We start from the raw sequence: 16205 nt of genomic DNA on the forward strand, positions 1-16205 counted from the left end.
AACTAAAACGTCAGCATGTTATTGACAGTATTTTCATCGTAAATCCAAAACATGGCACCATACCAACCACTAGGAAGAAAATTAACTCAGTCCCAGCTGAAACAAGGACATAGTTATCCATTTGACCTTGGCCAGTGGATGTTTTACTGTTAATTGATGCAGCATACCAACTTCAGGTAGTGGTAAAACAATGCGTTAAACTGTCTGGACTCCCGTGTAGGTATTGAGCCGGGCAGAATTTCCCTCTGAAGCCTACAGAAAAGGCAGCTGGTTACCTGACACAGAGCAATGGAAAGTCCTTCACTTCACTGCAACTGTAAGATGCCGGGTACCAATTCTGATGGCAGTTTGACCAACCCAGAAGATTATTGAATAGCTTTTATGAATGTCGTTCCTCAGGAATGAGCATTTTACCTTTACATTGTTTTATTTATTTGCTTAGAAGATTGACCAGCTTTGTCTGTCACCCAGTTCAGAGCTTTTCTTTGTCTTCTGATGCTCAACCCAAATAGACTTGTTTGGGAGGGTTGGGAAAAAGATTAAAGAATACTAACAGCATCTATTACTGTATGCTTGTATCTGTATATCACCTGTGGAGCACTTGAATACTTGGAGCAAGCTGATAGCCTTTGGCAGGTACAACTAGTGTCTGGTGGCTTTTGGCTCTGAGGTTTTTCCAAAAGCTCCAGGAATCCTCCTGTGGGGTAGTCCGTGCTTTTGGCACAGATCTGTGGTTGTGGCAGTAGTCTGGGGTGAGGGTGGAATCTTAGGCTGGAAAATCAATATTTCTGAATTTGCACGTTTCAGGAAAGGGCTGTTTCCTTCCACTGAGGTGCCAGCTGCAGCGAATGCTGCAGTGGGAGTCTTTCAGAGAAACACACAGGCTGGAAAATCCCTGAGCTCCACCATGTAAATCTTAACCAGCACCATATTTCAAATACTTTAGAACGCCTTTGAATTTCTCAACAGCAATTTACAAATGTCCTCAAATATGTTACAAATTTTACTTGGAGAAGTGTGAAATAAAGGGGATATTGAGGAGATTTTTAGTGTAACTACAACAACAAAAAAAACCTTTGAGGGATCTATAACAACTGCTCATAATTATGAGTAAAATAAGGACACTGAGAGTGCTCAACAGTGAGATGAGGATAGACAGTTTTTCTCTTCCAATATGTATATTTTTTTCAATGACAGTCTTGAAGCTTTCACTAGAGGAGGTAGATGACTTTGAAGTTAAACAGCAGGTTTCCTAGCCATAGGAGTAGCCTAATAAGAAGATTACTATCCAAATAAAACCTTGATTCATATTGCTGTTCTTGCTGTTTCTTCCACATGCGTAGCCTGAAGGTTTCTACCAGCACAACTACTCTCCTACCCCCCACCCCCCAAGTGCCCTTTTTTTGCGGTATCTTAACAAAAGTGCCAGCATGAAAACTGCGAGCTGTGTTGCTGGTGTTACTGAAGGGATTGGTGTTTGTATAATACCAAATGAATAAATAATCTCTGAAGTGCTCTGGAGGTTACAGGGTAAGAGACAGTTTCTGTTCAGCTGAGGTATTGCAGTTTAAATCTCATTGATGTTCTTACACTGTCCTGTACTCAGCTTGTCATAAGGTTATTTATGTCTGACACAGCTACACAGCTTTCCTTCTAAACACTTGTAGAAGTAGCTCTGAAGAGTAAGGTTTGGATTAACCTTCTTTCACATAAGAGCGTTTTCAGTTTTGACACCCTTCCAATAGGTTTTTGAGCACACTTCAGTGGCAATTAACTGTAAGCTAATAGTTTTGCCAGTGAACAGAAAGTTGTGCCGTAAAATGCGTAATTGAAGATGATTCACGCAGCAGTATTGCCTCACTAATGAAGCTAAATCTCATCCTGTTATAAATGTTATGAATAGTAAGTCACTGGTGTTTATCTCAAGCATGTTTGTGTAGTCACTTCAGCCCTTGGAAAAAACAGGGGTTCGTGTAAGAATTTGCACTGCATAAAGTTTTGATTTTATTTTGTTATGCTTCTATTGACCCTTTTTTCTTAAGCCAGTAATGGGTCCGGAAGATAGGAAGATACTTGCTATGCCTTCTTTTATTGGAAAAGGAAGAAAGACCTAGAGACGATCATTTTGTAGGGTTGGATTTGATCTCCTGCTGGCTTTTCTCTCATTTTCTATGGCACCTTGCTTTTGGCTTCTAGTTTGCCTCTGAAAAGAACACCTAGAAGCCCAGAAATTATTTCATGTGTGCTTGGGAAAATATGGAATATAAAACTCTCCAGGAAATGTGCAGCTAGGAAACTCTTTAGAAGCAGACATAAGTTACGGATATATACTTGCATCCAGCATGTCTGTCTGATACAAATACACTTCCTAGAACTAAGTGGAGTGCTGAAATCTCCTCTGCAAAAACTCTGGCTATGGCTAGCTGTGGGTGATGTTTTTCATTACTGAAGACCGTATTTGGTGTGCAGCACTCTTAATGTTACCCGTTGAAAGCTTAATAAAATTTCTTGTTATTGTTGTCCTAAAAATGAAGTCAGGTCCTGTAGAAGCATTGCAGTAAGTCTTTCTTTTTTTCTGATTGCTCAGTAACTCCCAAGTATCAGAAGTGACAGCAGTCCTAGGTGTTACATTTTTAAAGTGAAAATCTAAGTTCTTTCTACACAAATGGCTTAATTTTAACACTGCCTTGCCATGTAAGACGGCATCAAAATGAAGCCCCAGGTAAACAAGTATAACCATAAGAACCTCTGAAACACAAAGACGGAGTAAACAGGGAGCTGGGAAGCATGGGGCAGATGCGTAATTTAAACAAGTACTGAATTACCGCTTATTTCAATACATTGAAATCACATACAGAAGTGCTTCCCTGAATTGGAGTGCAATTTTCAAAAGAAAGTGTTATCAGGGTAGAATTAGTGAAACATGGTTTCTTAAGAATCTCTTTCATATTTGAATTCTCTACTTAGTAAAGGAGTTGAAGTTTTTCCCACTTAGCAGTGGTGATGACTATCCTTAATTCTTTTGGTTTTTCCTAAGCTTGGTGGACTTTCCAGTATCTAGTAACAAGTGAATTTCTTTGCACCAGACATGTGGGAAATGGGGGAAAAGGCAGATGAACACAATGCTTGATAACAAAAGTCTTAGAATACCAGACCAAAATTTTGCTTCAAATTCTGTTAACGTGACATGGGTGTGTTGTGTTGGCAGTACTGTAAGAAATGTGTTGAACTATGAAGTGTAAACCTGGTATCCTAGAGTTAATCTGTTGTACTTTTTGCAGGTGGAGATTTACATTTTACCTTTATATATTTACCTATGGAGTACGGTTCCTGAAAAAGGTAGGCACTTGCATTATTATGCTTTCATGACACGTTATGGATTTGTTTCAAGTCTTGTATATGTATAATGTAGAGCACAGGCATAAAACTTACATTCACCAAGAACAAAATTAAAACTTAATTTGCATTCATAAAATGAGTTGCCATTGGCACTTGTAAGGAATATAAGTGCTCATCAATATTTAATGGAACAAAAAAAAAAACCACATGGGTATAGCAACTTGCCTAGTTCACTTTATTACTTTTCATTATAGGCATTAAACTGGCAGAAAAGTTTACCAAAGTATTCAGCTCAATTTCTGCACCATCCTTATTTAAATGCCTCTGGTAGAAGATGCTTTTTAATAACAATCAATCTATTAGTGATTTTAAAAATGCTGTGGTTTTGCTCATTCTTTGTCTGGTACGCTGTGGAAAGAAGTTTCCATGGAGTTTCCTATCAATGCTGTGTTTCTGGTGATTTAAAATAGAGGAGGGTATGGACAGCCTCTCAATGCCCTGGCATAAGTCTGTTAACTTCGTCCTGGGCAGTTATATGGGTTTGTGGTTCAAACTATTTTTTCAGTGTTGCTAGTTCTCAGAGCTTTTGTGCAAGTCAGGCAATATTTTTGTAGTTCTGAGAGATGTAATTTAGGGGAATGTGTGTTCTCCGTGTATTAATGTAATTTCATCTGTTCATTTTGGACAAAAAATTGACAAAAGGGAATGCGTCCTAAATGTTCCTGATGTTTTTTGTAAGCAAAAGTACGGAGAGTGCAGGGGGTAGAGAACCATCATTTTTACAGTTGTAATTCCTGAGGCTGTTCCAGGTGAGTCAACTCAGTGCCAGCAGGACTGATTATGCCCTGTGCAGGGAGGGGACATCAGCTGTTGTCAGCCCCTTACCAGTGGTCAGCCTCAGATGCAGAGCGTGCACCTGTCCTCCAAACAGAGCAGAGCCACACATAACGCACAGCCTCTCCCTCTCTCCTTGAACGCTCCTGTTCTGTGTGTACTTCATTCATTAACATGCTCTATGCTCCATGATCTAATATTCTGTTGTGTGCCTTTGATTTTTCCTGTGAGTGTGGCCTGAAATAGGAAAACAGTTTTAATGATAAGCTGTTAAGTGAATGTTGCCACCATGCGGAACGCTCCATGCTCTGTGGTTGGTTTCTGACTTGTTAGGATGCTTTCGCTCAATGCAGAAGACTTCACTACTCAAAGTCAAGTTATTCTACCTGTGTTTGACAAGAAGAGTGGCCATGGTGCAGTGGAATAAGAAAAATCTAGTTTTCTTTTCCCTGTGCCTGTATTACATATTATATTTCTAGCTTGTTGGCAAATACATAGTAATATATGGAGTAATGTTTTTCAGCTCAAGCTCACACTAGAATTTTGGGCAACAGTGTGGTTTGTTTTAAATCAAAGAGATTTAAGTTTCATACTCTTCAGAATAATATAACTAGCAAGTAGGGAATCCTTTAGGTAAAACAGCCTTAGTCTTGTTTTGATTTTCAACCTCATAGAGCTTTATCTTATTTTAAATATGTTGAAAAGTGAGAAATGGTAGATTGTGTAAGAATAGTTTTACTTTAAAACTAAAGGATGTTTCAGTGATTTTTTTTTTTTGGTGGCCATAGACTGGATCTCTCTCGAAAGTATTGGAGTGCTTAACTTCTTTTGGGAGAATGATCTTGTGCCCCTTACGGTTTCAGAATTACTGATTTTCTTCTGGCAAGCTCTTTTGGTTTTGTTCTTTTCCCGTACCTTTGGAGGTGAGAATGAATAAAATTACTATTTTGATATTTCTTAGCTTCAAATTAGACAAACGAAGAAAATACTTTTTGAACCTGCTAGCTAAACTGAAGCCTTACGGTAACAATTCAGAAACTTCCTTACACAGTACAAAGAAAGTGTCTGTCCTTGGAAAAACTCTGAATACCAGCATTTCTAAGGACTGAAAAGAATACAGAAAATGCATGCTTTATTACAAGCATTGTGAGCTGGGTCTGAAGGCTGAGATGACAATTGTCATCCACATCCACAGTGTGAATGTCATCCTCCCTGTTCAGAATATCACTCAGTTTGAAGAGGGATTGCCAGCATAGCATGGCTGTTTGAATGAAATATACCAGTATTTAAACAAACTAGTCTTAACAAAGATTGGTTTTGTGATTTTGCTATAATTTTAACTTTCAACATGTTTTAATTTTTACAGTGAACTTGTTCACTATGTAACTGTGTATATATTTAATTATTTGTTTTTACACAGTATTGTAAATGAATCACATCATTTTATGCTATAGTCATTATTCCAGTGTTCTACTTCATATGCTCAAGTCTTCCACATGGGAATGCAGGTAAATTAACAAAATTATGATTGTATTTATATTTGTAATTGCATCATCTCCCCAGTAACATTGTGTAACTAAAAGAAAATACAGTATTTTTACTGTTCATCAAACATCAAAGACTTTACTGAGCCCACTTAGGAGGGAAATCTGAGTTTGAAAGGAATAAAATCCTGACCCTGGAATCTGGAGGAGAGCTTCTTTCAAACCTTTCACTGCAGTACTAAGTTGGATAATCCTTTGTGGTTTTTTGTTGTTTTTTTTTGTGTGTGTGTGTGTGTATCTTGTTTTTGTTAAGGGAACAATTGTGATGAAACAGTTATTTGCTTCTTTAGGAAGCTAGAGAAAAAGCATAATTCCATCAGAGCAACACACTCACTAACTGAGAGAGTAGGAGGAAGAGTAATTATTACTAACACTCCTGTTTTGAGGAACGGAATATGCCACCAGTATAGCAACACATTTGAAATACTAATTTTGACTTTTAGAACCTAAACTAATGCTTAAGTGATGGACACTTTGGACAGTTGGATAAGAGATTTTACATAGTGAATACACATGTCAAACACTTGAATGTATATAAGAAAGTATTTTTAGAAGGGAAACCGCATTTTGGTGATCTGGTGATTTTTAAATAACAGAATCATTCAAGATGGGTTCATTTGTCCATTTCTGGATAGTTAAGATCCCAGATTTGAGAAGATTTTTGCCATCTCGAGTGGGAAGTGTTTTTTATTGGCTGGGCTTGTGACTTACTTTCATGAGGTACTCCCTTGTTCATGTTCAATAGTGTACCTGCCTTCTGTATTTTTTGCTTTGGTTATTCCTTTCTAACCAAGCCAATTTGCCACACCGATTTTCAAGGTCTTGCTCTCAGTAATACTGTGTTACAATTTATTTATTTTTTACATGTGAAGAATATATCACTTGGGAGGACAGAATCCTGTTGAAAGATGGTGTTCAGCAAGTTGGTGCAACTCACCGTCAAACTCTACAATGACTTGATTTACACAGTGGCTGGGAGGTTGTCACGGAATTGCAGAGATGCTCCATTGCTCTCCTGGTCTCTAGATACACTAGCAGCAACTTATCTGTGTCTCTTAAGTGTGGGGCAAGGGTAGCTACCACTAAAATATGGTAATCATTGACTTGTGGATTTTTGGGGTGGTTGTGTTTGCACCATTAAGCCCTGCAGTAGACTGCACTGTGCAGGATGTGCCTTTCTGCTGTGGGAAGTAACACCACTTTCTTTCTGAAGACTGTTACACAGGGTTTTCCAGGCAAGTGCTTTCTCCTAACCCGAGCTTTAGCAGCATGGTTGCATTGCTACGTGTTCTCTTCCTGTAGCTCTTTCATCTGCTGGTTTATAAATTCTCAATAATAAAGCCACTGGTCTCCGCTGGTGAAGCAAAAACCATGTGATAGCCTATGCAAAGACATCTGGTGACATAAGAGGATCTAAGGTCTCTTAGAGGTTTTGAAATATGAACCAGCTCATCTGTACAAAAGGATATCCCTAAAACACAAATCCCAGTGCATTGTCTCTTTTACAGTTTCTCTGTTGGCTCTTGAATTGCCAGGCAACAAAATACTCTGACCTCTGTACTATCATCCTTCCCTTCTGACCTAACCTAGTCTTCTTGCAACCTGCCGCTCCTTTGCTTTGCTGCACATGCTGTTGCTGACCTGTTGGTTCTCTTCTGTTTACAATTGGCTCTCCCTTGGTTGGAGGTAGAAATTCACCTTTACTTACAAGACTGGCACGGAGCCTGTCAATTACTTAAGCACCACTCTGAGTTAGTTTTGAGGTCCTTTGCTTTGTGCTGGCCCCTTGCCTAGAGATGAATTTCACCTTTTGGATTCTTTTGGAAAACACATTTCTCATTATGCCCACAGCACATGAATCATAGCTACTTTGTCTTCTACTGTCACCTTCCCTGTTTGCCGCATAAAGCAGTATTACTGCCTCCGTGCAGTGTCAGCAAAAGGGTGGATTTCAGCTTCATTGTGTCCCATCAAGCCACCCAAGGAAGATCTCACCAGGATACTGTGTCAAACCACCATTCTTGCAAGAAGTACCACTAGGTCTTTGGTGGCTTTGTAGAGCTGACAAGCCTATATAGCTTTTCTGGGGGAAGATGTGCCCAAGTTTAATAAGACGTAGTCATATAGAAGACTTCTTGACAACTCTGATGATATGAGACATCAGTTCTTTGGTCACATTGGTCAATTGCTGAGTACGTTCTTGGAATCCTAAACCTTTGTAATCATTGAAAACTGTCTCTGTTGAACTGTTCTCTTGGGTCTGGTCATTTTCCAGTGGCAGAAACATTCTTGATGCACAGTGTTCAGTCATAAAAAATCATCAAAAATCTTACCTTTGTTAAACAGTATTTTCAAAAATCTCAATTCACAGGGAAAAATATCTGATGCAAAGCTTTGTTTTCTAATTTTGCACTGCTACATCAGAACCAATCAGTCTATAGGATTTAAATAAGTCTTCGTCTTCATGGTCTATGCACAACAGAGACCTAGCTCAAAAGTGTGTACATTGTCAACTTTGCCTTTGTTGTGATAATGCATCACTCATTAAGTGACATTATAAAAATGAACCTTTTTCTTATAAGGTGTACTGTTGATGGCATATCCCATGTCCAGCTTCTCTGATTGTTTTCCTTTTCTTGGGTGTAAAGAAATGGTAAAAATGCAGCTTCTACCATTCATATCTGCCTTCTTCAGTCAACAGGTGTTTTTGACTGCAGGGTGCAGGTATATTATTGGTGTTCTCTTATAAATATTTGCAATGCAAATGAAATAAATGCCCCTCTCAGTGAAGTAAGAGAATTAAGTTCTTCTGTCCTCTGTAAGAGAGGAGAGATGGCAAAGCAGTTGCTTTATTACTCACAAATGGACCACACATAGATAAATAGCTCACAGCCTTCCAGATACTCAGCCAAAGCATTGAATCACCTACAAATTGTCTTAATATGTACGTATAAGAGAGCAACAGACTTCAGTACTTTTTTTTATGTAGAGGTGTTAGTATTTAATTATCATATTAGACATTCCTCGTTTCCCCAGCTCCTGTGCGCCTTCAGCCTTTACTTTTCTTTGCGTCAAAATAAGTAGATGAATATTACAGAGCCACAAGGTTTAATTTTATTAGCGGTTTTGCAGTCATTGTCTGTCAGTGGTGAAGTAATTAATGACATTTTAGTGTCAAAGCATCTCAAAGACAAAATTGTTTCCTTGGTTTTGGATTCTTTTTTAAATGTTCCTTATAAATTTTTGCCTCCGCTTCAAGTCCTCTCAGACTTAACACTTTCAGTTGTAGCTCATTATATTACCAAGTGGCATAGTAAGGCTCCCAAAAGAGTCTCCCATTGTTAGATTAAGATACAGATTTATTCTTGTTCTTCCAAATTTCAATTTGATGCAAACAACTGTTAACTTTCAGTGTAACGAGCATGAGGCAGTCGTGAGGAGATCAAGAGGGTTATCTCCCCATCCGCTGCCTCACAGCGCCAGGCCGCAGCCAGGCTGGGTCCCGCCATCTTGCTGAGCTGGCTCTGGGCTCCTCAGCAGCATGACGGCTGCTGCGCTGAGCGGCCCAACAGGTCCCGAGTCGGATTTGAAGCGGCCTCTGTAACTTCTAGTGCTTTATGAGAAGAGGGGATCAATGTCACTGTAAGTCAGAGTTCAAGCCAATTCATTTCCTCCACAAATATTACTATTTTCAAGGGCAGATTTGGTGATGAATGTTCTTCTATGTGAAGAAGCAGACTGAGACACTGACCTGCAAAGAGAAGGTGAAGCTTTCTTTCGTTACTCAGTGCTCCCTCCATTACTGCTTTCCACAGTAAATTTAAATGATTTTGGGCTTAAGACTGAGTGGGCCACAGAATCCCTTAATGCAAAGGTCTGATGTTGATAAGAAATTACCTAATACAAACCTGGTATTTTTCCATGGGTGGTACCAGGGCCCTAGTAGTTCTGGAAAGATTTTCATCTTCATAGATAATGCATGACAAGATGGTGCTGGTTATTAGCTTAGAATACCTCTGTCCAGGCTAAGCTGTGTGTAATGACATTGACTCTTGCACAGAGGTCTTTTGTCTCAAATGCCATCATTAGTGTGAAGTATGATTATGAAATAATGATATGCCTCCAGGTCCTACCAGGAGCTGGCATAATACTCTCCATGCTCAGAGGCACGTCTTCCCTTGGTAGTAACTGTACCGCAGTGTTCTTTTTATCTTCATAAATCACTAAGATTCAAAGCAGAAAAGAAGATAACTAACCAGCTATATTTCTACTCTGATCATGTATGTGCAAACTTTTCACCTTTTTAACTGTAGCTGAGATTTTTCAGCATGGTGCTACAGGTTTTTTTGTTTGTTTGCATGTCTACAAAATATTCCCTTGTAGTGCACCACACCAGCATTGGTGCCAGCAAGACACTAAGTTCCCGTAACGTTAAACTGACTGCTTTGCTTATTGCTAATATAGGAGCAAGATAACATTTTTGTTTCCTTCAACAATTTTTACAATGAAATCAATAGTGGCTTGGTTAATTAAGAGTTGGTAGTCAATATTAATAGTTAATTAATAGTTAATAGTTACAATTTGGGTTAGTTTTGGTGATAAACAGAGTGAGGAATTCAGGATTGGCTTGTTACTTGCTTGCTGAGTCTTGGTGCTAAGCAGTATCCGTGTAATTATGTAGAATAAAAAACCTTTACAAATATCTGGAAGCAAAGCTTCCAGGTGACATTTGGTGACTCTTCACATTCAGTTCCATTAATTGCCCATGAGAATTACAAAGTCATTAAAGAGCATGAATTCCCCTCTGTAAGAGTCTTGGTAGGTCTATATTGAGACTTGGGAATATGAAGTCATGTGGTTATCCTACTTGGAAAAGGACCATCTGACTGGATAAAAAAAAAAACACAACACTTTTGACTTGCTCTTTTTCAAAATTAGTCTTGTAGTAAAGCACATGGTATCAGGATACTATGGCTGTTTAGAAAATGCCAGGTGCAACAAGCTTCCATATTTCTGCAGATGATTGAGGGGCAGTTCTGCATCTCCCTTCCTAAGAAGCCATCCCCATACAGTAGAACTCTCTTGTTGAAACAGCTGATCATGAAATTGCAAGTGATAGCAGTGCAGATCTATTTCAAAACAACAGGAAGGCCATACTGAACTCTAAATTTGACTCCAAATAGAAGTAATGTGAATGTATGGAAGGCAACTGGAAAGATTACAGTGTGACATGAAGTGGAAAAAGCAATTCCACTCCTCCTTTTCTGAAAAGTTCTTTTTTCTTGAAACTATAGGATGTTTGACTTTATCCTTAAGTGTGTGCAGAAACCACTGGGCTAAGTAAGTGCTCTGTGACAGCAAGATGTGGCCTGTTACTGTCTGAACGTTTCTGCATGCACTTAGAGATGACTTGGCTTCCTGATGCTTTTTTTTTTTTTTTTTTTTTTTTGTGAGTGAGGATGCTCCATTTCACTGCTGAGGTGAATCAGCGTGTTCTTTGCCTTTTTTGGAACAGAACAGCAACAGCAGCGCACACAGATGTTACAGTCCTGGGAGATAAGACAAACATTTGAAAATGTCATTTTGAGTTGCTTCTGACCGAGAATCTTAGAGCCTGAAGTCAGACCATCTGCATTTAAAATACAAAAAAAAAAAATTGATTCATGGTGTGGTGACTGGTATTTGACATGTTTTCTGTAATACACTTCATCTGTATCTCTTGACTACTGAGATTGTTAACCTCCAAAGAAGTAAATAGTTGTTGATTCCCACAGAGGTAAAGTAGTCGTAGGATTTATATCTGGGAAAAGAGGTGTCTCTGTGATGAAGAATGAGTTCATATTCCTGTGGGAAGTCAAGACTGGGACACAGGAACAATGGGATGTTTAGCTGGAGTGGTCTTTCATTTGCCATTCAGGTTTTGGTAGTTTTCTTCTATTTATCTTACTATCAGTTTTGCAGCTATTTGATATTTTGGTATTAAACAATTTGGTAGTTTCACTGTACGCTGTTTCTTGCATCAGTTTTATCACTGATAGTATATTTTCGGTTTTCCTCAGAACATCATGAGGTCTGTTCTGGATGCATTCGTATGTTCAGATGTCATCAAATACATTTACATTTATTTTAGCTGTTAAATAAAGCAATTTTGGAAACACTAGCAACACACCTTTGGAAACACCTTAAAGGAGATGTGTCTCTACTGGTCACTAAGCTAATGAGTTGGTAATAGCTTCTTTCAGTCAGTTTAAGGACCTAAGAAATTGCAACTGCTGTCACTCTGCTTGCTCTGGTTACCAAAGACAAGATGTTCTCAAGGACCTCCAAGAGGCAGTGTGCTCTGAAAGTAAAAATACCCTGAGTTTGGGAAGAATTAGCAATAAAACTGCTGGATTACTGAAAAGCTTGAATGAAAGCTTTGGGAATTAGGCTGATAAAATGGGATAAGACTGTTTTGTGAAATGAGGGGTTAACTCTGTAGAGTCAAAACTAATTATTAAATGTAGACTGACTGACTGTTTTCCAGAGGGCTAGATGTACGTAGAGCCTTTGGCTATAAGTATTCAGTCTACAAAAAAGTAACTCCCTTTTCTTCTCTGAATTAATTTCACTTTAATCTCTGATCTGAAATCTCAAGTTACTCAAAGCCATGTGTTGGATTCTCTATTTGGTTATTTTTCTAGGTATTTTTAAGAAAGTAATATTGCTTCTCTAGAATATATGGGCATTTGTCCCTAGCCTTATCATGTCCAGGAAAAGGGAGTACCTGAAACAGTGGCAGAAGTGTGCAGCCAGCTTGAAGATCATGCACTTTTTTGTTTAGTGGCAAGAATTCTTTGGTAGGAAACAATCATGAGTATGCCCAGCATACATTGTAAGTGGTTCCCTGCACCGACTCAATAAAGCAACTTGGTTCTGTCACAAATTACTTTGCCTAACAAACAAGGAGAGTTCTAATTTCACAGCTGTACCTGAGGCTTTTTTTTAATACTGTTCCTGTTTTTCCTTAATTGTTCCCATGAGAGCTGAGTTGTATTTCTGAGGAGCAATGGAGGGTACGATTTGGTCAGTTAATCGTTTCTCTCTTTTCCTGATCTGGTTAGTGTAGCTTTGGAAAGAACGACCTGATCTTGGAAAGCATGAAGTGGCTGAGACTTCTGTTAGCTTCTACCGGCTATGCAACATTTGTTTTCTGGTCTGTTTATCTGAAGATTTCTCTCGTGGATTATCTGAAGAGGAGTAGTTGGGAGAAGGTATGGCTTTATCCTTGCAATTCTCTTGGAAAGACTGGTTAGTCTTAGCAGCCCATTTCCCCATGGTCAGTTCCTCTGTGTTGTGCGGCCAAAGGCTTGTTGGTACGTTTTGAGAAATGGATTTGGGAGTCCTGGAAGACTGCAGGTTTGACATGTTCCTATGGACTACAGGAAGGCTGCATTGTTTCATTCTTTTCTTGCTGCCATCTTTTTACTCTGATCATCTTACATAGTATCAACACATATTCCTGAAGAAACAGATAGCAGTGACCTTGCTTTTACAATCTCGGTCAATCATGTTCCAGCAGAAGCGCTCCAGGGAGTGTCATCCTTCTGAAGGTTATCTGATCCCTTCAGTTCTCTAGAACAGGGAGAGAATACATCTGAGGAATTTTATCTTTGTACACTGCAATTTCCAAAGCGCTAGAGGGACTGGGGGGTACTTCTGACTCGGCCCTACTGATGCCATGCCCGTTAGCCTGAAGGTTCAGCAGGACGGACGTCGGCTACCGCTGTGATCGACCGGCTCTGAATGTGCTGAGGAAGCAAGCCAGGATGCAGCTGCTTTGAAGCCAGCTGGTCTTCCTCAGTTGTCCAGTGACTTTTTGCTGTAGTCACGCCATGGGAGAGGCACATGGTGACTTTCTCAAAAGCCTCACGCTGGTTGCAGTGCTTTATTGAACCGTGATTTTTAGGAATGCTTTTGAAGTCTTTCTGTCAGTTTCATGAGACAGCAGCTGTGCTGCAGCAAAGGTGACTGCATCTGCAAAGAGTTGTTCAAACAGTCAAGCGGCACACAACTGTGAGTAGTTTTCTTTTCCTAATGTCACTGATTCTGTATACACATTGCTGAAAAGGATTCATTTTAGCTTCATGACAAGTTCCAAGTTGACATTTTTAACTGCTTTACTTGGGAAGCTGCACCATATGTAAGGTTACTGTGCACACCAAGTCATGGTACTGTGTGGTCTGCAGCAGAACAAAGCTGCTAATACAGGAGAAGATCACTCACTGTGCTTTTAAACAAGCTTATGTTACTTTTTTAGTTGGCATTGGTTTGAGAACTGAAGAAATCGGAACTGAAGAAATATGGGAAATAGTTTTGGAAATTATCCTGTTTGAAATGAAGCCTGCAGTCAGTGGGCTGTAAATGTTCGTACATTATTGCAAATTAGGTTGCAAGTATAAATACAATTATACATTCTTAAAGGTATGAAAGTATAACCAACCACTATATAGTGCTGTTGCCGTGCTTCCCAAAAGCCTTGTGTTTTACAAGTCTGATGGCTCAGAAATGTCTTGTTGGGTAAGAGCCCTTGGGCTGCATGATCACTCTGACAGCACCGCTGCTCTGCCGCTCCCTTCCGGGTGCACTGATCCCTTGCCGCTGGTGCATGAGCAACACATGATTTCTGAAAACAGTGGATATGGAGGTGTCAAGTGCATTTATTTGGACTTCGGGATTTTAATTTGGCCTAGGACTATGAAACTACCTTTTCAGCATTACAAAATAAAGGCTGTGCTGCAGTTTAAATTGAGTTTTAGTTAGAATATTAATGATATTTTTCTGGAGGGAATAACAAAAGAGTTTAAATATAGAAATAATGATGAATAAGAAATAGAAAGTTTGGTTTAGTTTATGCTTACCTCTGAAACACCTAAGGAATGTGATGGCAGCAGAATATGTTTCTGGCCAAAATTCCTTACGCTTGCATGGAGCAACACTGCAGATGAATTTGGTATCACATCCAGGGATTCGATACCAATCCTACTGACTTAATTGAAAACGTACAATGCTTTACACAATTTTTGGTATTTCTAGCAGTAGAACAGCCTTGATTCCATTGAAAAAGTTTCTCAGCTATTGGAAAGCTATTTACAGAACGTGTTGTGTGTGACTTAGCTGATTTGGAGTGGAGAAAAACAAGCTGGATGAGAATGGGCAGCACTTCACTTATCGCTTATTTCCATTTCATGTTCCTGCATGTACTTCTCCATGAAGCTGTTGCTTCTGGCTATTCTGCTGAGCAGAAAGACACAAGAAGCACAGTATCTCAGAAACATGTGCGCTGCTGTGAACACACAACACATCTGACAGTTTGCTTCTTATGAGACTAACTAAGCTGGGCCAAACTCTTCTACTTTTAGCTCTGAGGTACCAAAGCATGAGTTTTTGAAATATCTGCCACCTTGGTTTATTTCAGACCTGGCTGTAGAAAACAGCAGTGTGACAGCAGCTGGCAGCAGGAGGTTTGCTCCAGAGCCCTTGCTGCTGCCCCCTCTCTTCTCCACTCCTGAATTAAGTGAAGCAGGCATCCAGCTGGGCATGTATTCTAGTCTGTGTGTGTTGTGGTGTTTCCTTCCCATGTTAGGGCTGGAAAGTTGTTATATTATCTGTTACTGAAGCCTTGTAACTGCTTTTGTTCACTGAGCTTATCTGTCCCATACTGGATAAATACTCTCATTTAAATGAAGAATGTCAGGGGCCACTCTGCAGTGCTTTTAACACAACGCTGATATTTGATATTTTACTGTTCTATTAACAGAAGGATAATGTGATACGTATGCCACTCAGGGAGGAAATGAAGCCTGCCTTTGTCAGATTGTACTTGCTCTAAAATTGATTTGGGCTGTTTTTCTTTATTATTATTTTCTTTTAAATCGGGAAAACAAATTGCTCAGTGTTTGTAAGTAATGAAAATTGTTAAGCTAAAATAATATTGGATGTTAAAATCCAATCTAGTTTGATTTCTTTCCTGAAAGTGGGGCTCAGCATTGGGTGCTAAATAACATAATTTCTAATTTGCTGTGAAAACAGGGAAGAGCACTTGTGTCAGAGTCTCCTGAAGGATGCCATTGTGAAACATGGAAATGCCATATTGCATTTTTAAGTAAGTATCATGAGTAGAAAAGGTTTCCAGAAAGACCAACGTTAGATCCATCTAATGGAAAAGGAATTTGTTTCAGATGTCTCTTTCAAAAGGGCATAAAAATGGTTGAGGGCATTTAGGAGAGATTAATAGAGTGCTTTGGCTATCTAAAATATAAATCATGAATCATGCTGTGAGAAAGATCAAAGTCAGCAGAGAAATTTAATTTTAAATTACTCCACTACTTCAATATACATTAACAGGGAAGAATGAATGCAGTTTAGACACTGAGGTTTTGTAAGAGAAGGCCAGTTAGTATAGGAAATAATCTATTGTGTAAGCTGTTTGAAGTTAACATAATAACT

The 16205-nt window shown here is 39.1% G+C and overlaps 1 protein-coding gene across 6 annotated transcripts in view; it reads left to right on the forward strand.

Annotated features, from left to right (window-relative positions):
* CERS6 (ceramide synthase 6) overlaps positions 1–16205 on the forward strand; it is a 124190-nt gene that overhangs the window by 57570 nt on the left and 50415 nt on the right. For 3 of the 6 annotated variants that reach the window (XM_083842410.1, XM_083842405.1, XM_083842406.1), the window contains exons 4-5: positions 3282–3339; positions 12821–12970. In XM_083842410.1, coding sequence (XP_083698536.1) covers positions 3282–3339; positions 12821–12970 — 208 coding nt within the window. The remainder of the gene's footprint in view (positions 1–3281; positions 3340–12820; positions 12971–16205) is intronic. The other 3 variants (XM_083842409.1, XM_083842407.1, XM_083842408.1) reach the window with 1 other exon arrangement.

The sequence above is a fragment of the Anser anser genome (genome assembly GCF_964211835.1).
Source record: "Anser anser genome assembly, chromosome: 6".
Classification (NCBI taxonomy): Eukaryota; Metazoa; Chordata; class Aves; order Anseriformes; family Anatidae; genus Anser; species Anser anser.